The sequence below is a fragment of the Rhinatrema bivittatum genome, chromosome 4 (genome assembly GCF_901001135.1).
Source record: "Rhinatrema bivittatum chromosome 4, aRhiBiv1.1, whole genome shotgun sequence".
Classification (NCBI taxonomy): Eukaryota; Metazoa; Chordata; class Amphibia; order Gymnophiona; family Rhinatrematidae; genus Rhinatrema; species Rhinatrema bivittatum.
In genome coordinates this window covers 437,001,124-437,025,332 of record NC_042618.1, presented here as the reverse complement: position 1 = coordinate 437,025,332, position 24,209 = coordinate 437,001,124, and the positions used below count along the sequence as shown (strand labels likewise).

Below are 24,209 nucleotides of genomic sequence, written 5' to 3'. Positions count from 1 at the left end.
TTGGTTCACCTCCCTAGATCTGGAAGATGTGTTATCTTCACATCCTTATTCATGTGCATTCAAAATTCTTAAGATTCCAATGCCTAAATCAACATTACCAATACAAAGTGTTACCCTTTGATCTCTCCTCTGCTCCAAGAGTCTTTACAAAGTGTCTAGTGCAATTTCGGCTTTGTTGAGGAAACAAGGAATTTCACTCTAACCATACTTAGAAAACTGGTTAAAAGCAAGTCCCTCATACAAATCCTCTTCTTAATAAACTTTACAGGTCATGAGAACATTGCAACACCTAGGTTTTCTCATAAATTGGGAAAAGTTCAACTTCACACCTTCTCAAATAATAAAATTCATAGGTGCCCGGCTGGACTCCATATCTCAAAAAGCTTTCCTACCGAATATCAGAATAATAAAGGCACTACAAAAGCAGTTATCTCTCAGTTGAACTTCACCAAAAATGTTTATGCACTTACTAGGACACTTGCTCCTTGTGATCTTGGGCAAGCCTCTTTACCCTCCATTGCCCCAGGTATAAACTTAGATTATAAGCCCTCTGGGGATAGGGAAATAACCTACAGTACCTGAATGTAATCTGCTTTGAAGTGCTGAAAAAAGTGTGACAAGCGGAATATAAAAAACAATAAATAAATATGGCAGTGGCAATACATTTGGTTCAGAATAAATATGTGAATGGCCTAACGGACTCTCAAAATGCAATGGTCTCAACTTCTCCACTCCCTATTGCAGAACATTCTCATTCCTCATCAGTTAAATCCAGTCTCAAATGGTGGTCAAATACTCAAAACCTGAATAAAGGAAAACCAATCTGTCCCACTGCGCCAGCAAGAACTCTGGTGAAGGATGCATCTCTCAAAGGGTGGGGAGTTCATTTAAACAACATGTGCACACAGGGTCAGTGGACAAGAAAAGAAGCCAATCTCCACATCAACTTATTGGAGTTAAAAGCAGTGTACAATGCGCTTTCATCTCTTTTCAAAATTTGCTGTCCGTTGTCATCTTCAGATCCAAATGGACAATCAAGTACAACATATTACATAAACAAGCAAGGTAGGACAAGATCTCTCAGTCTATGCTCGGTAGCAGTAAAACTTTAGAAAGAAGTGATCTCTCGAATGAATACACTTACAGGAAAGTAAAATCTGTTAGAAGATGCTCTCAGGACACAAATACTTCCACACGCGTGGGAACTGAAACAAATTGGTAGCCAATTCTCAGTTTCAGCATTGGCGGTTTATTTTATTTAATATTTATTTAGCCATTTTATATACTGTCACTCCAAGTGAAGATCACAACAGTTTACATCATGACATAAATATTATTGGTAGCCAATTACAATCACTTGATATGTTCATATATCATCAATTTTAGTGAAAGACGTACATTGACTAACGCGGTCAGGGGAGGGGAAATATATAGGGATGACGTAGTAGGGAAGAGGTAGCATTTTTAACAAAAGATGCTGTAGGGATCTAAAGAAGGGGGTTGAGCAAGGGTGTTTCAGATTTATTTATTTGAGTTGGGTTGGAAAGAAAGTGATAAGGGGTCCTGTAGATAAGTTCATAATGAGTTTGTCAGTGTAGGAGCAAGTGATGATTTCAGAAAGGTTAAGTGAGATTATAGGCATTTTGAAATAACCACATTTTGAGGTCACATTTGAATTTCTTCGTTTCAGTAGTTAGGCGCAGAGTCTCAGGTAGCGAGTTCCAAAGTGTAGGGCCTGCAGTGGTCTCATCTTTGTTAGGTGTGTATTCTGCAATGAGAGCACAGCTAGTCGTCTTATTATGAGATCTTAGTGGTCGCTGTGGTCGTCGGTTCAGTGTGCTGCGGCAGTCAAAAAAGCAAACAGAACATTGGGAATTATTAGAAAGGGAATGGTGAATAAAACGGAAAATGTCATAATGCTTCTGTATCGCTCCATGGTGAGACCCCACCTTGAATACTGTGTACAATTCTGGTCGCCGCATCTCAAAAAAGATATAATTGCGATGGAGAAAGTACAGAGAAGGGCTACCAAAATAAGGGGAATGGAACAGCTCCCCTATGAGGAAAGACTAAAGAGGTTAGGACTTTTCAGCTTGGAGAAGAGACGACTGAGGGGGGATATGATAGAGGTGTTTAAAATCATGAGAGGTCTAGAACGGGTAGATGTGAATTGGTTATTTACTTTCGGATAGTAGAAAGACTAGGGGGCACTCCATGAAGTTAGCATGGGGCACATTTAAAACTAATCGGAGAAAGTTCTTTTTTACTCAACGCACAATTAAACTCTGGAATTTGTTGCCAGATGATGTGGTTAGTGCAGTTAGTATAGCTATGTTTAAAAAAGGATTGGATAAGTTCTTGGAGAAGTCCATTACCTGCTATTAATTAAGTTGACTTAGAAAATAGCCACTGCTATTACTAGCAACGGTAACATGAAATAGACTTAGTTTTTGGGTACTTGCCAGGTTCTTATGGCCTGGATTGGCCACTGTTGGAAACAGGATGCTGGGCTTGATGGACCCTTGGTCTGACCCAGTATGGCATTTTCTTATGTTCATGTATGGTTGCAGCGCCACCCCTACCAGGCCAGCGTTGTCAGAATGGAGGGAGGAACGTATTAATGTTAAGACTTTGTAATGGATTTGGGATTGTATCTGTAGCCAATGCAGAGCTATCAGTGATTGTGAGATGTGGTCGAATTTCCTGGATCCTGTTAGGAGTCTAGCTGCTGTTGTCTACGGAGAACTCCTGGCACAGATATGTAACCCTGATATTTCTAGCAGTTATTATAATGGGGATAGAGGCCATGGAGAAAGAATTCATATAACAGAAAAACAGTAAGAAGATTTATCACCTGGAAGAGACATAGCATCTTATTTATTTAGACATTTTATATACGGTCGTTCCAAGTAAAGATCACAACGGTTTACAAAAATAACATTCATAGCTGTAAATCAGCAGGTAATGATGGGTTACAGAGTTAGTATTCAAACGGTCATTAACATCTATCAAATGAAGTGATCACTGCATATTAACTAAAAATCTAGAACAAAAGATGTGAAGTATAGAAAATAAATTAAAATAAATTTCACATTTTGGTCAGTGCATGGAGCTTTTTACAATCTCTGGTTAAATTTGTTCCTCATGTTCAATTAGTATCTCTTGTCCTTCTTGTTCTAGTTGATCTCTACATTCTGATGTTTTAAATTAGGTTGTATGCATTTTTGAAAAGCTATGCTTTTAGCTCACATTTAAATCTTTTTCTATCTGGTATCAGGCGTAACATTTGAGCTAGGGAATTCCAATGGTTTGGACTGGCTATGAAGAACACATGATCTCTTACATGAGTCAGATGTGTGCTCCATTTTGTGGGGACATTCAGTAGTCCATTAATTTGAGATCTAAGCGTCCAGTGCGGTGCATATGGTTGTAATGTTACACCTATCATACCAGTGTTACTCGAATGATTTTGATTAGCGATAATACTTTAAAATAGATTTGGACTGAACTGGCAGTGCAGAGGATGTGATGTGATCAAATTTCCTAGTTCCTAACAAAAGTCTTGCTGAGGCATTTTGTAGTACTTGTAATGGTTTTAAGAGACATGCAGGAAGACCTAGAAATAAGGACTTACAGTAGTCTAGGTATGAGAAAATTAGAGTTTACAATACAGTTTGGAAGTCTTTGAAGGTTAATAAAGGTTTCAACCAATATACTATACGCAACTTGGCTAACCTGTATTAATTTATTGATGTGCTTTTTCATAGTAAGGTTCTCATCTAGATGGATACTTAAGTCCCGTACTTACCTGAAAGACAAGAAAGCCACTAGCTATCTTTTAGTCTTATTTTATTAATCCTGTTTTTGTAATTTTTATTCTAATTATTTATATTTTATTTTTTTTAATTGGAATGTAAACCATAATGATAGAAACTTGTTTCTATACAACAGTGTATAAAAACTGTGCAAATAAATAAATACATAAAGTCCAAAAATTCAGAGTCCAGGAAGCCTAGAAGCACGAAGGCACGCACTAAAATATCGATGATGGAGGAAGTACTGATCAGGGGTACTCTAGCAGCGCCTGCAGCAAGCATGCTTCATTTAATACTTGTACCTTACAGTAAACATGTTGCAGCCTTATTTTACAAAATATCTTCTGTTCATTCTGTATAGTCCCACTAACACTGCCCCCACATTTTTTTTCACCCTTAGATTTCCCGTATAAACCGTAAAGTGTTTTGGGATATGAAAAATGTCATAAATCAGCACTATGTTAAACTAACACAATAATAATTTATTGCATTTAACTAGCCTAAAACTGGAAAGGGTTACAAAAGTTTCGCGTCTTGTTTAACACCTGACATTAATACCTTTGTTTCAGGACAAAGTATCATCGTAGTACACAGTAAACCACAAACAGCGGATAGAGAAGGGAGAGGCAAAACGCATGCGCACTCTTATCCGATTCAAATATTTGGCCTCCACCGTCCAGGCTCCCGCCATCTCTGCAGCTAAGGGGAAAGACCTGGCGTCGCGTAATTTTAACTACAGTTGAACCAATCAGAGATGTCCTTTGTCCCATCGCCATCCAATAGCGTAGCGTGTTGTTAGGCAGTGCGCGGAGTTCGGCCCCTCTTGTCTCCTTTGAACGGTGTGCGGAGTTTGACTGTTTTCGTTCTGGGCCCGTTTTTTCCTCGCTAGGATTGTGCTTCTTTGACCAGGCGGCGAATTGGAGGAGCAGGGATAGCAGTCCTGAAGAGCAGCGCGGAGGGGGTGAGAAAGAGAACGGACGGGGAAGATGCCGGAGTTCCTGGAAGACCCGTCGGTTCTGACCAAAGATAAGTTGAAGAGCCAGCTAGTGGCCAACAATGTGAGCCTGCCGGTGGGCGAGCAACGCAAGGATGTGTACGTGCAGCTCTACCTGCAGCATCTCACCGCCCGGAACCGAAGCAAGAACCGCAGCCCGGACTTCTCCAGTGATGAGGAGCGCGAAGCCACCCCGCTCCCTAGCAGCACCAATCCTGTGGGCAGGGGCAGACCTGGCAGGGTGAGTGAAGGGTGTGCGCGGGAAGGGGTAGATAGGGCAGGGCAGCTGTTTGGCTCCTACCAGTCTTAATCCCGCGGTTGGACTACCGTCCCTTATTACCCCGGGAGACTAAGCGAGGGGCGGTTTGTACATGGCGCCGGAGGAGGCGGGTCCGTTGCGTGCCTCTATGACTTCTGTCCATGGTGCTCATGGAGAGGAGGAGCGGGGGTTGCTCCTGACGTCGGGGCTTCTCTGTTCCTGGCTGGCCCAGTTTCTCCTCTGTCTTTTCTAGTTACCCGGGTGGCAGAGTTTAGGCCCTGCGAGCTTCATCCCTGGCAGCTGTAGTTTCTGGTCAAATCGTATGTTTTGGTGGGGAAATACTTTTTTTTTTTCCCCTGTAACTTTTTAGTTTGAGTCTGGGAAAGAAACGTGAGTATTTTTCCCCCCCCCCATTCTCTTTTTCTTGGTCTTGCGCAGATTAGTTTTAAACAGCCCTCGTTCTGAACCGAATCTTTAGCTCTAAACTGCCGTTTTATTTATTTATTTCATGTGAACTTGTTTTCTAATAGATAAGCAGGTGTAACGTGCAGAGGAGCCGTTTTCTTAACGTAACTAAGGGGATACCTTGGGAGGGGGCGGGTGTCGCATTGTTATTTTCCCGCTTAATCGAGTTTGCTGGAGAGCGCCCGCTGGAGGTAGAAAACGTTGCTAAATTTGACGTTTAAATTTCGTGAGTAAGTTTCTCTAGTCCCGCCTTTTTTAAATATTGGTTGTTTAAAAATTCTATAATGTTTTCATTTATCAGAAAAGTCATTTTTTCCATCTTGCTTCTTATTAAGCAAGACTATAGCGGTCTTTTAATCAGTTCTCGGATCAGTTAGATTAGCCATTGTATATTACATGGTTTGCTTCGGGGGCAGTTCAAACTTCATTTCTGCTTGATAGGTTCTTATTTTATAAGCGGCGTTTTATGTTGTACATCTTAAGACCATAGGGTAGTGGAATAAAATCTTATTCTTGTGCAGTCCTCGTTTTCGCCTGATTTTCTTACCCAAAGTTTTGTGACATGAACATTTTGAAGGCAGAACATAATTCATATTCCATAATGCAATATTATGGGCAGAGGATTGTTTTCCTACAAATGAGGGTAACATAATCAATCCTGTAACCATTGGGGAAAACCGAACCTTAGTACCGATTCCAGAGACAAATGTAGCTTTTAATTTGTGATCATCAGAGTATTCTTTTAGGTATTTTTGTAAGATTCCAAATAGAATAGATGGAATTTCATACTGGTAAATGTGCCAGTCATAGAGTGGAATTTGACTTTTACTTGAAGAAATACTTTACTTTTCACACGACTTCACATAATTATTTGAGCTTTCCAGATGGCCAAATGGCAGGAGATTTAGCTATAAAGTAGTTCAAGAATTTTTTTTTTGTAAAAGCTTATTTTGTCTTCAGGTAAAAAATGGCACTTTGCCAATTTTGTTAGAAATGTTTAGAGGTCATATCGCCATGATCAGTTGCTGATAATTGTATACCAGGGACATTTGTGAGCTATTTTATTGCCAGCCAACATATAAAGCAAGTAGAATAAGATAGTAAAATTTAGTATTTCTTCAGCGTCAGGGGTTTTAGCTCACTGTAATTAGGATGTACTTAGTTTTATGATTTTTTTTTTGTTTTTCATTACAAAGCACACCTAAATTAATTTGAAAAATATGAGCAGGGACTGCTATGTGAGATGGGTTTAGTTCTCTTGAGCCTGACTTCTGTTTGTTCCTATTTTTTTGGGGGGGAAGAGCATAGGAATGTGGTAGAGGCAGTCTTTCCCATGGTGAAGTAGGTAGTTCTAGTCATTATACAATGATGATGTCTCTTGGCACGGCTCAAGATGCATATTTACCTAATTCCAGAGGGGCAGCCATGGTCAGTGGTTCTGCTGACATTTTGTCTATGATCCAAGACTCAGTGGGTAACTAGCACATCAGGATTTTTTTGTTGGCCTTATTTGTAAGCCTCTTCATGTTACCAGTTATTAAAGTCTACCTCAAGGTAGACTAATAAAATGTCTCCCTCTTCAAGGTAGCTCATGTCACCTTAAAGGTCCCTTTCCATTCATGTGGCCTGTCGGTACTGTTAATGGAAATGGTCCAAAGATTTTTGTTAATTCATCAGACTATTTAGGGGTGAAATAAAAACAAATTAGACATGACATTGATGCTATCTGAGAAACATAACATGACTCAATTTTATTTTACTTTTTATCAGCATTCAAAAAAAACCTGTTACAACAGTACATTTATTTATTTATTTATTTATTTATTTATAGATTTTTATATACCGGTGTTCCTGTATTAAAATACAGATCACATCGGTTTACATTGAAACATAAAAATTACGCCAAGAGGCGGTACATATAACAAGGTTATGGAACTTGGAAAACATGGAAAACAGGTTCGAAAAATAACATTGAGAAAATTGTATAGTCTCTTTGAGAAACCAAATCATAAAATAAGGCGTAATTGTCTAAGATAAATGTGATCTGCGATGGTGAGAAAATCTTGATAGCTGGAGGTAAAAATAATCAAAGTTCTGGAAAAACTTGGCTAAAGAGCCAGGTTTTAATTTTCTTTTTGAAGGAAGCGAAGCAGATCTCAAGGCGGATGTCTGGCGGGAGCATGTTCCATTGGACGGGTCCTGCTAAAGAGATGGTACGTTTCTGATGTAAGGATATTGTTGAAGGAACATAGAGTGTGCCTTTATAAGCTCCTCTGATAGGTCTAGATGAAGAGTGAAAACGAAGTTGGGTACTTAAGTGGAGTGGGGATATGTTGTAAATAGATTTATGAATTGCTGTGTATACTTTATAGAGAATCCTTTGCTTAATAGGCAGCCAGTGGAGGAGTTTTAGTATGGGGGTTATATGGTCTCTTTTATTTGTATTGGTAAGGATTCTAGCTGCAGAGTTTTGAATCATCTGGAGGGGTTTGATGGATGAGGTAGGGAGGCCAAAAAGGAGCGAGTTGCAATAATCGATTTTTGTTAGAATAATGGCTTGTAGAACCATCCGAAAATCATTGAAGTGGAGAAGTGGTTTCAATTTTCTCAGGACAAGAAGTTTATAGAAGCAGTCTTTAGTGGTGGTGCTTATAAATTTTTTGAAGTTAAGCTGATTATCTATCATGACGCCTAGATCACGTACATATGGTGAGTGATTAATTATAGGCGTGGTGGAAATGAGTGGGACAGCTGGGTATATTAGATTGTTATTAACGTCATGATTGATAATTAAGATCTCTGTTTTGTTGTTGTTGAGAATAAGGCTGAGACTGGATAGAAGATGATTGATTAGTTGCAAGCAATTATTCCAGTGAATCAAGGTTTTGTGTAGGGATTCTGAGATTGGGATGAGTATTTGGATATCATCCGCGTAAATGTAGTGTGTTAGGTTTAGATTATTAAGAAGTCGACAGAGAGGGAGAAGGTAAATGTTGAAAAGGGTTGGAGAGAGGGAGGAACCTTGAGGGACTCCTTGATTTGCTGGGACCGGGTGTGATTCTTTGTTGTTTATCTTTACCTTGAATTGTCTATTAACCAGGAAGGACTTGAACCAGCTGAGTACTGTTCCTTTAATGCCTATGTCTATCAGACCTTGTAATAAAGATGAATGGTTGACAGTGTCAAAAGCCGCAGAGAGATCTAAAAGAATAAGGAGGTGAGGTTGTTTTTTATCCATATTAGTTAGAATATTGTCGGTGAGAGAGATAAGTAGGGATTCAGTGCTTAACGATTTACGAAAACCGTACTGGGAAGGTGCAAGAATGTAGTTTTCTTCCAGGTACTCTGATAGTTGTTTATTGACTATCTTTTCCATAATTTTGGCGATCATTGGCAAATTGGCTATTGGGCAGAAGTTAGCTGGATCTGTGGCCGGAAGATTTGGTTGTTTAAGAATTGCTAGTTTAAGTTGGTCAGGAACTAGACCTTGGGAAAGAGAGCAATTAATGATATCGGCAATTGGCTTTGAAATGGTATTCCTTATAGCAATGAGGAGGTTGTTTGGAATTGTGTCTAAGGGATGAGAGGATGGTTTCATTTTCTTGAGAATATTTTCGATCTCAAGAGCTGATGTGGTTTCAAAAGTTTCTAGAGTTGTATTTAGTTTTGGTGGGGTATTAGGTGGAGATGTAGGAGAAGAACTAGATGAAGAGAAAGAGACAGTCAATTTATCAATTTTTTCCTTGAAGTATTCAGCTAGTTCGGAGGCTTTGTTGAGAGCTTGATCATCTGGGATGGTAGGAGGGGTTGGTTTAGTGAGGGCAGAAACGTAGGAGAAGAGTGCTTTCGAATCAAAGATGAAATGATGTATTTTTTTAGAGAAAAGTCTTTCTTAGTTTTAAGAATGTTGATCCTGTAGGCATTGAGAGTGGTTTTGTATACAGCTAATGTTGTGGGGGATGGGTTTTTTCTCCATGTGTGTTCTTTATTTCTTAGTTTTTGTTTAAGCAGCTTCAGTTCAGTGGTGAACCAGGGTTTTCTGTTGTCAGGCGAAGGTTGTACTACTTTGGTGATTGAAGGACAGGTTAGATCTGCGATTTTATTGGTGATGTTGCACCATGAAGATATGGCTGTAGAAGCGTTGGAGAGATCAAGTTGAGATAATTCATTAGAGAGATGGTTGCTAAGAAGGTCTGTGGAACAGGGTTTCCTAAATTGAATAGTGGTTTTTGGGAATGAAGTGGGAGGATGTCCTGAGAGCTTGAGTGTCGTGTTGATAATTTGATGGTCCGTCCAAGGGACAGGAAAACAAGAGGGTGAATCAGGGGGCAAGATACACTGATTAATGAAAATAAGGTCCAACGTGTGGCCTGCTTTATGGGTTGGGCTTTTTATTATTTGTGTGAAACCCATATAGCTGAGTGATGAAAGTAGGGTAACACAGTTTGCTGTTTGTGGTGAAGCATCGACATGTATGTTGAAATCTCCCAATAAAATGGCAGGTTTATCTGGGTTGAAATATTTGGCGGTAAGTTCAATGACCGGAGAGGGGTCAGAGTCTATAGTTCCGGGAGGAGCGTAGATTAGGCCAATTTGTAGATGCTCGGATTTAAAAACTGCAAACTCTATGTTCGATGTGATATTTGAATATTGTAAAGTTAAACCTAGCTCTTTCTTGGATGCTAGGAACAGACCTCCTCCCTTTCTTTTGAGTCTAGGGATGGAGAAAAAATTGTAAAGTTGAGTAGGTAGTTGGTTTAATAGAGCTATATCTGTGGGTTTAAGCCATGTTTCTGTGATTGCACAGATATCTGGGTTTACTTCTGTAAGGTAATCATTTAAGATGTGAGTTTTTTTCGAAAGCGATTGTGCGTTGAAAAGTGTTAGGGATAAAAGAGAGAGGCCCAGGAATTGAGTGATAGGTGAAATCATAATTGGAATTAGCCTTTGTTGACGGTTGTAATGTTGTGGTAGAGGTTTAGTTTGATGATTACGTTGTTTCCTGATGATAGGAATGGAGTATGAACCATGGCAAAAATGGTGATGTAATGGGATTGGGAAACCAGTTAGCAGGTTGGTTGTTGGTGTTGACTCAGCTGTCTTGACTCTTGTTGCCTATGTAAACCTAAAGTTTTGAGGGTGAAACGCTGAGTTCTTTTCAAGATATGAAAGGAGAAAGACATGCATGGGTATGTTTACCTTCACTAATAGTGAGCAAATTCTTGACTTGTGCTTTGTTAGAAATTCTTGGTAGACTATAACTACTGTAACACTTGCTTTTCATTCCTATCCTTCAAGTGTTTGCAAATAATTTGTTAGTAGTGCTGAATGTTTTTAATTAACTTGAACTAAGGCATTTGTTCAGTTTTTCCCTACAGGAGAGAGACTGGCAGAATATCCATATTGTGTCATTAGACTGTTTGCCTTTTGGATTCAGTCAGGGCCGGTGCAAGGGGATTAGGTGCCCTAGGCGAGCCTTCTCCCTTGTGCTGCCGCCATCCCCCGGTCTCGGCCCAGACTCCTACCTCATTCTCGATCACACCCGCTGACTCTGTGGTTTTCTGGGTCGCGAGCAGGTTGGGCACTGCTTGCGGCCCGCCAAATCTCCACTCCTCTTTGCCACCGCTTGCAGCCCCCTTATGGCTTGCACCCAGTGGCGCACCAAGGGTCTCCAGCGCCTGGGGGCCAATGCATTTGTGTGCCTCTCCAGCATCTCCCCCCCCCCCAGTAATCCTTCTTATATTAATGCTTAAGGTCACAGAAAATCAGTGGCATCTCTAGACAGAAGAATTTTTTTGGGGGGGGGGAGCCAAAATGACATTTCTTCATCACACCCATCTCTATAGCATGGATCCTGCTTTAAAATTGGTTATAAAAAAAGTGTTGTTCAAAAAGTCCAAAGGATCTTCTGCATAATTTTAAAAAGCTGGCCAGTTTCACACTTCTAGTAAAACTACTATAAAATTATTTGATAGCCTCGTTCAACTAATTCTATATGGCTATGAGAGTGAAGTCTGGAATATATAGGAAGGGACACCTCCAGTTCTGTAACTCTGTGCATCCACTGAAATTCCCCCAAACAATGGAGCTTGGATGTTTCCCTTACAACTCATCATACTGAAAGATATTTTCAAATTCTGGTCTCACCTCACAGTAACAGCAGCACAAACACCTTCCACTGCCAGACACATTGTGAACTAACACAAAACCCCCGCAAAAAAGACACTCAACATCTATACTGCAATCCTATCATAACACAACAGTAATAACACCAAGGACTCAAACAACAATAACCCTACCTGTGAATAAGCAAGGCTAAATATTACACTGGGTCCTAGAAAACCAATACACCACCTACTGAGGAAACAAAACAAACCCGAATGCTATAGATCCCTATACAGACACTGTATGCTAGCAGAATCTGTCATTATTTGGAACATCTGATCGGTTTACATCGAACAGCTAAATTCAGCAACAGGCTTTACATGTAACTTAGTGTGTAACAAGATTGGCAGGAAAATAAAGGGGGGGGGGAACAACAAGGGCAAGGTAAACAGCAAGTGGGAAATAAATCTTTCTAAAAAATAATGAATATATACATATATTTACAGCTGGCGTATGGCAAAGCGTAGTATTGCAGTCTTGGATACAATTCGAGGGGGGTGTGAAGGGGAGTTAACTTGGCTCTTCAAGCAAGCCTTCAAGTTTTGAGGTTTTGTTTAAATTTTTTATAGCATGATTCTTGTCGTAAGGTGTGAGGCATGTTCTATAAAGAAGGGCCAGCAATGGAGAGAGCTCGGTTCGCGGTGGACTTTAGTCTTGTCATTTTGTGGGACGGGGTGTGAAGTGTGGCTGCATGTTGTTTTCTGGAGGGTCTACTGGAGTTGTGGAAATAGAGATGTACCTCGAACCATTGCATGTGATTGTTGTAGAGAGATTTATCGATGAGGGTGAGTGTTTGTTTTATATTGTATCCAGGAGGATATGGGAAGCCAGTGCAAATGCTTGAGAACAGAGGTGATATGTTCGTTCTTGTGTACATTAGTAAGGATACGGGCAGCAGCATTCTGCAGGATTTTTAGGGGTTGGATCGTGCTTTTTGGTAGACCTAGGAGAATGGTATTGCAGTAATCAATTTTAGTTAGAATGATGGCTTGCAGTATGGTACGAAAGTCACTTAGGTGTAGAAGGGGTTTGAGTTTTTTTAGTGTGTGTAGTTTGAAGAAGCCTTCTTTTAAAGTAGAGTTTATGAAGTTGGTTAGATTAAAATGAGTGTCAAGTATGATGCTGAGGCTGCGGACGTGAGATAATTGATTGGGTGGTGTAGGGGAGCTGGTGGGTTGGATGTTGTTGGTGATGGTGCTTGGGGAGATAGCAAGTAACTCTGTTTTTGCTGTGTTGAGGGCGAGAAAGTTGTTGGTGAGCAGTGAGTTAATGGCGGGGAGGGCTGATTCCTAGGTCTTGAGGGCATTAGCAGGGGTGTCAGTGATGGGGATTAGAATCTGAATGTCGTCCGCATATATAAAATGCGGAAGACCAAGGTTAGAGAGGAGTCGGCATAGAGGGAGGAGATGTATATTAAATAAAGTGGAAGATAGGGATGAGCCTTGGGTACGCCTTGCGCTAAGTTATATGGTTTGGATTCATGATTCCCTATTTTTACTTTGTATTGACGGTTACTGAGAAAGGAATGAAACCAGAGGAGGGCGGATCCTGTGACTCCAATTTCCTGAAGGCGTTTGAGTAATATATTGTGACTAACAGTGTCAAAGGCAGAGGAGATATCAAGTAGTGCAAGGATGTATGATTGACCTTTGTCTAGGGCTTTTAGGATGTAGTCGGACACCCAATAATTAAAACTAATAAGGATTTTAAAAAGCCCCTGCTGTCCATACATGGGAGCTCTTGATTTCCAGTCACCCTGATATTGTCGAGGATTAGGAGGTTATCCTCTCTCTCACACACACACACACACTGTTACATACATACACATTCATGCTCTTATACCCAACATAACCTCTCGCTGTCACAGACACTGACACACTCTCAGGCTGTAAGACACTCTCTCTCCCCCCCCACACACACATATACTTACTCCTCTGGATTTTCTCATACACACTCATGCTCTCACTCTCACTGGCTCCCTCACATACACACAAATACAGGCAAGCTCCCAATCATTCTGACACTGACCCCCAGGCAGGCTCCCATTCATTTTCACACCACTCCCTCACCATCCCCCAGGCATGCACACATTCATTCTCACACACATATACCCCCAGGCAGGCACCAATTCATTCTCACACACACGTACACCACACACAGGTAGGCACCTATTCTCACACATACAAACCCCAGGAAGACATCCATTCATTCTCATACACAGACACACCCTCAGGGAGGCACCCATGCATTCACACACACACCCCCAGGCAGACTCCCATTCATACACATGCACACACTAAAGGCAGACCCCCTCTCTTTCTTTTGCCAGCAACCTCAAAGCACCTCGCATTCCTCTGCTGCCACTGTCACTGCTGCCGCGTGGCTATTGGGGAGGTGCTGATTGCTGCTACTGGCACTGAAGCCCATTCTGCTGCCTCCTCTGTGCAGGCCCTGTGGGCTTCCACTTCCTCCATGCTGATCTCGTACATTGTGAGATCTGCATAGAGAAAGTGCTACTCTTGCACATTCCCAAAGATTACATGTGCCAATCAGTTAAAAAAAAAAGAAAAGTATTTTTATTTATTTATTTATTTTTTACATTTGCTGTCTGATCTTAGTTTTCTAATAGGTATTTCACAGGCTTTTTTTTTTTTTCACCTTCCCTTCCTTATTTTTTTGCCAGTCCCTTTTATATTATCTTTTTTTCTATTTCTTTTCTTTCCATCTGTCTTCCCTCAAACACACAGTCAGGTTCTCATTCTCACATGCTTTCTCTCTCTCTCTCTCACACACACACACATTCTCACTCACATGCTCTCTCTCATATAATCATTCAAGCACACAGTCTCTCACTGGCACATGCTTTCTGACTCTCACACACACAGGCTCGCTCTTACTGACACAAACTGTCTCTCTCACACACACAGAGGCTCTCACATGCTGTCTCTGCGAACATTCAGGTCCTCACTCCCACACACATTCTCTCAACTCACTCTCACACACGATCTCTCAACTCATCTTTTACACGCGCACATACACACTCTACAGGTCCTCAGCCTCTCTCTCACCTCTGGGCCTCCTCTTCACCGGTCGCCGCAGGATGGGCTCTGCAGCGGCCCTGGTCTTCTCGGGCCGCCCGCAATGTGGGATTCGCGGCGGCCCATAAGCGCTGCTCCTCTTCTGCATGCGGCTGATGCTCCTCCTCCTTCCTGCTCGCGTGACTCCAGCAACGTTTTTCTTCCGGGGCCGCGTGGGCAGGAAGGAGAAGGAGCACCTGCAGGTCTAGACGTGACCTTTTTCTTCAGGCCGTGGTGACGTGAGCTCCACCACGACCCTGCCAATCTTCTTTCTGTGTGTATCCGGCACACAGCACAGCAGTAGTTCACTGCTCAGCCGCCAGTGGGGTGATGTCCACCGGTGGCCGCATGAGCCTTCATGTTGGCCATCAGCGGCTCGGCGCCCTAGGCGATTGCCTAGTTCGCCTAGTGCTTCCATTGGCCCTGGATTCAGTTGATGCTTTCACTATAATTGGGGAAGTACCATTATATTTTTTCTTAAAATATTTGTTCATAAGATTGGAAAACACAAACATGACTACCATGCTTCCCTTGTCAATTTAGTTTAATGTGACGCATCCAAAAAAAGGAACTTAATACAAAAGCTGTTGTGAGTTTTTTATGTTCAGGGTTTGATCAATTTACTTGCCCATTCTTCTGTACTAAGAATTTTTTCAGCAGGCAAGGAGACATCTTTAGGTCTAATTGGGGCCAGGGGGTGGGGAGATGGTAGGAAGGGGCAGAAAAAGTGAGTGGGGTGGAGTAGGAGTATGAAGGGGTAGTAGAGGGTAAGAAGACTGCTCCTGAGTGAGGTGGGAAGTGGAGGAGGAGAGAGAGATGATTGCTTGAGGGTGAGGTAAGGGATGTGCATGTTTGCCAGGAAAGCTCTGGAATTTGTTGCCAGAGGATGTGGTTAGTGAAGTTAGTGTAGCTGGGTTCAAAAAAGGTTTGGATAAGTTCTTGGAAGAGAAGTCCATTAACTGCTATTAATCAAGTTTACTTAGGGAATAGCCACTGCTATTAATTGCATCAGTAGCATGGGATCTTCTTGGTGTTTGGGTAATTGCCAGGTTCTTGTGGCCTGGTTTGGCCTCTGTTGGAAACAGGATGCTGGGCTTGATGGACCCTTGGTCTGACCCAGCATGGCAATTTCTTATGTTCTTAAAGAAATGTGATCACCTTGTACACCTGTTACCTGCCCCCACCTCAAAACATTGGAAGATGGAAGGGAAGTGGCAGATCATGACAAATACATTTTGGCCCTGGCAATTAAGTCCTGGAGCAATTTTTGAAACCCTGGGCGTGTTGGTCCAATAAAACTGTCATAGCCTATGTAGAATACAGTGTCTGTGATGTGGTATATAGTGAGATCCTATTTCCCTCATATAGAGATGAAACCTAAAATGTTTTTAGGATTCTGTTATTAAGGGGAAAATTCTTGATTTGCATGATATGGTGATAACTGTGAACCACAGTATTTAAAATGTTAGAGCTGTGAACATTAGGTTCTTCATATCTGTTATCTTTTTAAGTTTTTAATGAGTGGAAACTACAAGGTTTGTTTGATTTTCTTGCTTTAATTTAGTTGTAGTGTTTGCATATGTAAGTATGTCAGCACTAAATCATTTTTAAGTAAACCTAAGTGCTAGTCAAAATTCTTAATAGCCAGGGGAGAAGGAAAACTTATTTTTAATAGCTTCCCCTCCCCCACCTTAGCTTTTTCTTTTGACATTTTTGTGTTCCCTGTGCACTCCAGTCTTTTCCCACTTCTTTCCTTCCTTTTACAGCCTAGCCACTGTTCACCCAGGCCCTAGCTTCTCTGCCTGATGGCAAAGTAGGAACCAAGTAACGAATTTTAGGCAGATTAATTTATGTGTTTCCAACTGATTGAGGAATAGCAGCAAGATATACTGGGTTTGCACACTGAGTGACCTTTTGTCAGACCTCAGCTCATTCTACATCAAGTTAAGTTTCAGGGTGCCAACTTAGTGTCCAGACAGATGCATAACCCACTGGTTTTGTATTCACTTCTACCAACAGATGGCGAACGAGCAAACTGACGTCGCAGAGTATATATATATATATATATATATATATATATATATATATATATATATATATATACTCCAGCAGTGACAGCCTGCCAGTAATCTCAGTCTCTAGCAGATGGTGACTGTGCATTTCCTTTCCAGGGATTACTTTAGATTTAGAGGAGAATTAATTGGAGATTTGGATTGCCCCGCTCTACTGCGGTGATACCTAATGGTCCCTCCCCCAGTTGAGAATTCCTGAGGTGGTTTCAGTGATCCCTCAGATGAGTACCTTGGTCCAGTAGTTGGCTGTAGGCTGGCATGGACTTAGCTGATTAAGCATTTGAAAGACAGCAGGTGCAGGAAACTGAGCGCAGTGGTGACAATATATGCCTTTTCCCCCTGCAGCCGGAGACATTCTGTTCTTGGCCAGGAAGGCTGCGCTCAGGTACGTTTTTTGGGGAGGGGAACCAGAGACAGAGTGGAGGGGTTAGTTTAAGACTTCCTCTGTGCTCGGTGTGCCATCCCGCTATGTTCCCGCTCCCATGGGGGTTAAGGGAACTGGGCAGCCTGGCGGGATAAGCGGCCCGATTGGGCTAGGTCCCGCCAATAGGCATCTTTTTTTGTGTGCCTTGTGGTAGGCCGTGGCGGTGTTTTGTGTGTTGTTTTTTTCTGCGCAGTCCGCTGCCCTCTACAGGATCATCTGTGCGTGCAAGTGCATCCTGCTGTACGTCCGAATTGTGCACACAGCCTTTGCACGCACTCTTACACATTTCGGCTGTGCGCCAAGGTTTGGAGCAGTGACAGTGCACTTAACCTTTTGACGCACAAACTTGGGACGTTTAAATTTGGTGCGCATAAAATTTGTATGCATAAACTTTGTTTCAGTGAGGCTTAGGCTGGGTGCACATCTTCAGTCGCCTGTTAAGTGCACTGATGGATTAATGGTGCTCGTGGCTAAGAAACCTAAGCAATTGATGTAAGCCACAGTTGTTGCGTTGTCCAACATTAATCAGACTGCTCAACCCTGCATCTGAACTGCAAGCACATCCACCGAACCTTTTTCTTTGTGCTGCCTGTCATATTAGGGCATCTCAGCCTGGAGTGCCCTCTAACTTATGCCAGTGCTGCTTAGAGGCTCAAGTAGAATTTATCTTCATCTGATTTTACTAAGCCTGTGTCTTCCCAGCCTGATGGCCTGGTCAAGAATATGTCAGAGGGACGTCTGACCTTGGAATTCCATTGACTGGTTCCTCAGCAGGGGACGGCAGCTCAGTGGGCATCGCGCAAGTGCCTCCTGGTCTTGGCATGGATCCTTCTGCCTTTTCTTGGGTACAGATTCCCTCCCCAGGATTGCAATCCTTCATTCAGACGCAGACCTCAGCACCATCCAAGCCTGTCAGTTCAGATCCTTGGGTGGTAGCCTCCGCCTCTTTCAGTACAGCGTTTCAGCACCAAAGTAATCCTCAAGCTGCAGGTGTACCTGACAGGCATCCAGATGGCACTGATGAAGAGGCAGATCCTGACTCCTGGGAGGATGGGGGAAATCCCCTGGAGCTGGAACTGTATAGAACTATAGAAACATAGAAATGACGGCAGAAGAAGACCAAATGGCCCATCCAGTCTGCCCAGCAAGCTTCACACATTTTTTCTCTCATACTTATCTGTTTCTCTTAGCTCTTGGTTCTATTTCCCTTCCACCCCCAGTTTTAATGTAGAGAGCAGTGATGGAGCTGCATCCAAGTGAAATATCTAGCTTGATTAGTTCGGGGTAGTAGCCGCCGCAATAAGCAAGCTACACCCATGCTTATTTGTTTTACCCAGCCTATGTTATACAGCCCTTATTGGTTGTTTTTCTTCTCCCCTGCCGATGAAGCAGGGAGCTATGCTGGATACGAGTGAAGTATCAGTCTTCTCCCATGCTGTTGAAGGAGAGAGCCATGCTGGATGTGCATCGAAAGTGAAGTATCAGGCACATTTGGTTTGGGGTAGTAACCGCCGTAACAAGCCAGCTACTCCCCGTTTTGTGAGTGCGAACCCTCATTTTCTCCCCTGCCGTTGAAGCAGAGAGCTCTGCTGGATGTGTGAAGTATCGGTTTTTCTTCTCCCCTGCCGTTGAATCAGAGAACTATGCTGTATATGCATTGATAGTGAAGCATCAGACTTATTTGATTTGGGGTAGTAACCGCCGTAACAAGCCAGCTACTCCCCTGTTTGTGAGTGTGAATCCTTTTTTTCCACATTTCCTCTTGCTGTTGAAGCTTAGAGCGATGTTGGAGTCACAGTAAGCATGTGTATGTTTATTTAATAAGGGTATTGACTCCAGGCAGTAGCCCTCATTCTGGCGAGTCACCCACTCTTCATTGGCGGCCTCTTGACTTTATGGACCCACAGTGTTTATCCCACGCCCCTTTGAAGTCCTTCACAGTTCTGGTCTTCACCACATCCTCAGGAAGGGCATTCCAGGCATCCACCACCCTCTCCGTGAAGAAATACTTCCTGACATTGGTTCTGAATCTTCCTCCCTGGAGCTTCAAATCGTGACCCCTGGTTCTGGTGATTTTTTTCCTACGGAAAAGGTTTGTCGTTGTCTTTTGATCATTAACACCTTTCAAGTATCTGAAAGTCTGTATCATGTCACCTCTGCTCCTCCTTTCCTCCAGGGTGTACATATTTAGATTCTTCAATCTCTCCTCGTACGTCATCCGATGAAGATCCTCCACCTTCCTGGTCGCCCTTCTCTGTACCGCCTCCATCTTGTCTTTGTCTTTTTGAAGATACGGTCTCCAGAACTGAACACAGTACTCCAGGTGAGGCCTCACCAAGGACCTGTACAAGGGAATAATCACTTCCCTTTTCTTACTCGATATTCCTCTCTCTATGCAGCCCAGCATTCTTCTGGCTTTAGCTATCGCCTTGTCGCATTGTTTCGCCGATTTCAGATCATTAGACACCATCACCCCAAGGTCCCTCTCCTGCTCCGTGCACATCAGCCTTTCCCCGCCCATCGAATACAGTTCATTCGGATTTCCACTCCCCATATGCATGACTTTGCACTTCTTGGCATTGAATCTCAGCTGCCATATCTTCGACCAATCTTCCACTATGTTGCATTTTTTTCATAAAGATGAATTTTTTTCATAAAGATGAATTACCGGCCCTGATTTCCCAGTCATTGAAGATGCTGGAGTCCCTGGGGCAGATTCCATGTCTGAACCAAAGAGAAATCCCATTTTGGTTTCTTTGTGTAAAGCCTCTTGTTTTTTCCCGGTTATGGAGGCCATTCAAGAGTTGACTGATGTTGCATGAGGGATGCCCCTGAGGCAAATTTTAAACGGGGTCAGAACTTGGAGACCCTGTAACCCCTGGATCCAGTGGTGAGAGAGTCTGCTTTTTCCGAAAGTGGATGCACTTGTCTGCCGTCTCTAAATGGACGACTATACCTGTGGAGGGAGGCATGACCTTGAAGGATGTGCATGATAGGACTGAGGCCATCCTTAAGCAAGCATTTGAAGCAGTGGCAATGGCATTGCAGATAGCTGCCTGTTGTTCCCTGGTGGCCTGCTCTTATTTGTTTCTCTCAGGAGATTGATGACCGATGTGAATTTCAAGGTAATTATGGAACCTGCCGCCGCCCTTTTATGGGCTGTGATTTGGTCAGTACCTCGGCCAGAGGAGAGGCTTCTGTAATAGCAGCCAAGCATCAGTTATGGCTGAAAAATTGTTTGGCCGATGCGACCTCTGAAGCTAATCTTACAAAACTGCTTTTTAAAGGCTTGCTCTTGTTTGGGAGTGAATTGGAGAAGCTAGCTAGAAGTGGAGTGAATCCCCGGTTCCTTGATTGCCGGAAGATGATAAGCAGTCCCAGTGCCCCTTTGGTATGAGGGGTCGTCTCAGAGGTTCTAGGTGTTTTTGTCCCTACAGAGGGGCGATCTTTCAGAGGACTCTGCCTTTTGGCAGGTCTCAGTCCTTTCAGTCCAGATGGGGCAAGGGCTCGGTTAGTGGAACTTCCCGAGTCTCCCAATGAAGGTTTGCTGATCTACCCCCTCGGAACAGGAGATAAGGAGATGCCTCTCTCTCTTTTATCAGAAGTGGGTCAAGATTATATCAGATCAGTGGGTCCTAGAGGTAATACGAGAAGGATATACGGTGGAGTTTCGCACTATTCCTTGGGACGTGTTCATGGTGTCTCCCTGCCATTCCACGCAGAAGAAGCATGCAGTCGAGCGTATACTGTCAAGGCTCCTCAGTCTGAGGACTGTGGTTCCAGTACCCACGTCTCAAAAAAAAAATACAGGTAGATATTCCATTTATTTTTTGTGCCCAAGAAAGAGGGCTCATTTCATCCCATCCTGGAACTCAAAGGGGTCAACCGTCATTTGCGGGTGACTCATTTTTGCATGGTGATATTGGCCCTGCAGTCAGAATTTCTGACCTTCTTGGATCTGTTTGAGGCATACCTCCATATTTCTATCAGATTGGAGCACCAACACTTACTGCGTTTTCTGGTGCTGGGGTGCCATTGCCAGTTTTGGGTGCTGCCTTTTTGGTCTAGCCACTGCTCTGAGATCCTTTTCCAAAGTTATGGTGGTAGTGGTGGTGGAACAACACCCATATTAAGACAACAGGTTGATTTGGGCCATGTCTCTGGAAGAGAGCCATCTGGTGACCCGCAGGTGATCTCCTTGTTGCAGGAATTCGGTTGGGTGGTGAACCTAGCCAAAAGCAGTCTTCAGCCATCTCAGTCGTTGGAATATCTGGGTGTGCGGTTCGACACAAAGCAGGGCAAATTTTTTCTTCTAGAAGCTTGTATTCAAAAGTTGAGGGTGCAGGTGCGCTCTTGGTGAACACTATATGCCCGACAGTGTGGTCCTATCTGCAGGTGCTCAGCTCGATGGCGGCAATCCTGAAGTAGTACCGTGGGCTCTGGAACATATGCGTCCACTTCAGCATTCTCTGCTGCCTCAATGGAACCCGCAGTCTCTGGACTATCTGATTCAGCTCCACCTGCCAATGGAAGTCTGCTCTCACCTCCAGTGTTGGTTGCACACGGATCATTTGAGAAAAGGAGTCTCTCTAATGTCGCTGGACTGTTTGGTACTAACAGATGCAATCCTCCAAGGTTGTGGAGCTCACTATCGGGAACTAACAGCGCGAGGGCACTGGAATACAGAGGATTTCTTGGTAGGCCCTACATTTTGTCCGCTGCATAGCCTTTCCTTGCTGTTACTGGTGGCAGTTTATTCTGCGTGAAGAATTTCCGAGCTGCAGGCCTTGTCTTGCCGGGAACCGTTCCTTTGGGTCACTCCAGGGGCAATGCAATTGCATACTGTTCCTTATAGCCTAAAATGGTCTCTGAATTTCACTTGAATCTATCCATTTCGTAACCGTCCTTGGATAAGGAAGGATTTGGAGGAATGCAGCCTGTTGCGTCCCTTGGATATCAAGACATGTCATGAGATTTCTGGTGGTTTCTAAATCTTTCTGAAAGTCGGATCGCCTGTTTGTCCTTCATGGTTAGGGAAAACAGTGTGAACCAGCTTCGCAGGCTACGATAGCTCGCTGGATTAAGGAGGTGGTCACAGCCGTGTATGTGGTGGCTGAAAAGCTGCCTACTCGGGTAAGGGCTCATTCCACTAGGGCTCAGGCAATGTCATGGGATAGATTTTCTGTTGACATTTGCCGAACCATGACATGGTCCTCCTTACACACCTTTTCCAGGTGTTATCGTCTGGATAGGCAGGCCTGAGAGGACACAGCCTTTGCACGTGCGGTTTTAACTGGACCGCAGGCAGCCTTCCGCCCTGTTCGGGAGTAGCTTGGGTGCATCCCACTGATTCTGGCTTCATCTGTCTGGACGCTAAGAAATGAGAAATTACTACTTAACTGATAATTTCCTTTTTCTTTAGGACAGACTGATGAATCCAGCAACCTGCCCTTGGCTGCCGAATGATTGAGTTTTGGTCTTCCTACAGGACTAAGTTTCCAGGGATTACTGATAAGTGTTAATCCAGTCCCTAGACTAGTGTTAATACAATCTGTGACTGAGCTCAGTGTTTCTTGCTTGAATACAGTATTGGTTGTCTAGAAAAAACTTGATTAAAAACAGTCTGTCCACAGTTGCTTTTGAAGAGAATACTGGCAGGCTGATATCACTGCAGGAGTATATATAGTATGACGTCAGTTTGCTCCGTCTCCATCTACTGGTAGAGGTGCATAACTCACTGTCCTAAAGAAAAGGAAATAGTTAAGTAGTAATTTCTCATTATAAGGCATGGATGATGCATAGTGCCAAAGGCCAAGAGTCGAAAAATATTGAGAAAACTTGGACACTAACCAAGAATTTTTAGCCCCCAGGGAACATTTTTCATGAAAAAGATTTTGCTTTTTCTATCTATAAGCAGGGCATTTAGCCATGCATAGTGGGTGGCATTGTCCATGACGTCACGGAGGCCGAGCTTTCTCTCTAAGCTCGAAGAGCTTTGAAGTGCGCATGATCACGACTTCCTGCGCTCCTCGAGCCTGCCTCAGTTTTTGTTTTCCGCGGCACTGCACAGTCGTGTGGAATAGCTCTCTCGCTCTCTCGTATCGCCTCACTGGACAAAAACTTCACTTTACCGAACTTCGACGGAAACAATGCCAAAGAGCCCAGGATTCAAGTACTGCTCCTGTGGGAAAATCATGTCTGTGACCGGGCATAATTACTGTAATTTATGCCTTGGTCCCGACCATGATCAGGCCGCTTGCCGGGACTGCGGAAGAATGTCCCTGTGAGCAAGGAGGCAAAGGGCAGAAAAACTGGAGAGGCTGAGGCACTCATATGCTCCCTCTCTGGCGGATGGAAGATCAACCAAGTCCTCCCCGGGTAAGAAAAAACCCCGGTACGGGTCTCCTCAACGCACGCATTCAGCCTCCGAAGGCCTTGCGTCACAGCCTGCATAGTCTATCACGCAGATTGCGTCGCGCGCCGTTTCTGCCACGACTCATGCGTCGGCAACATCTGCGTCAAATCAACTTACTTCGCATGCGTCGACTTCGCTGAAAGCGCAAATGTTTCGTTGCATCATGACGCAACTAAAGATCTCGCGATTCATCTCGATGCAACTAAAAAAGATTACGACGCATTCCATTCACAAGCGTCAAAATACTCATACTTCTTCAAAACGAAAAGCCTCAGTCCCTCAATGACCTGAAATACCAAGAAAATCAGCATCAAAGATGAAGCATATTACACAAAATCTACTAGACAACAATCCACATCCCGACATGGAGATCACCATTCTCCATCCTCTGTATTATCCGATATAGTAATTGATGAACCAGTGGGAAATTGGGATTCCTCACCAGATATACTCGCTTGACATCCACATTCCAAAAAGAGACTGACATCTCCATTACTAAAACACCTGTCAAGCGTATCTAGAA

General features: G+C 43.2%; 1 protein-coding gene across 8 annotated transcripts in view; it reads left to right on the top strand.

Annotated features, from left to right (window-relative positions):
* The first annotated feature begins 4,767 nt into the window (after window positions 1-4,767).
* TMPO (thymopoietin) overlaps window positions 4,768-24,209 on the top strand; it is a 195,562-nt gene continuing 176,120 nt past the window's right edge. For all 8 annotated transcript variants that reach the window (XR_003856674.1, XM_029601549.1, XM_029601550.1 and 5 more), the window contains exon 1: window positions 4,768-5,050. Coding sequence is in view for 7 of the 8 variants with exons in the window: in XM_029601549.1 (XP_029457409.1) it covers window positions 4,802-5,050 (249 nt within the window). In the remaining variant the exon portion in view is untranslated. The remainder of the gene's footprint in view (window positions 5,051-24,209) is intronic.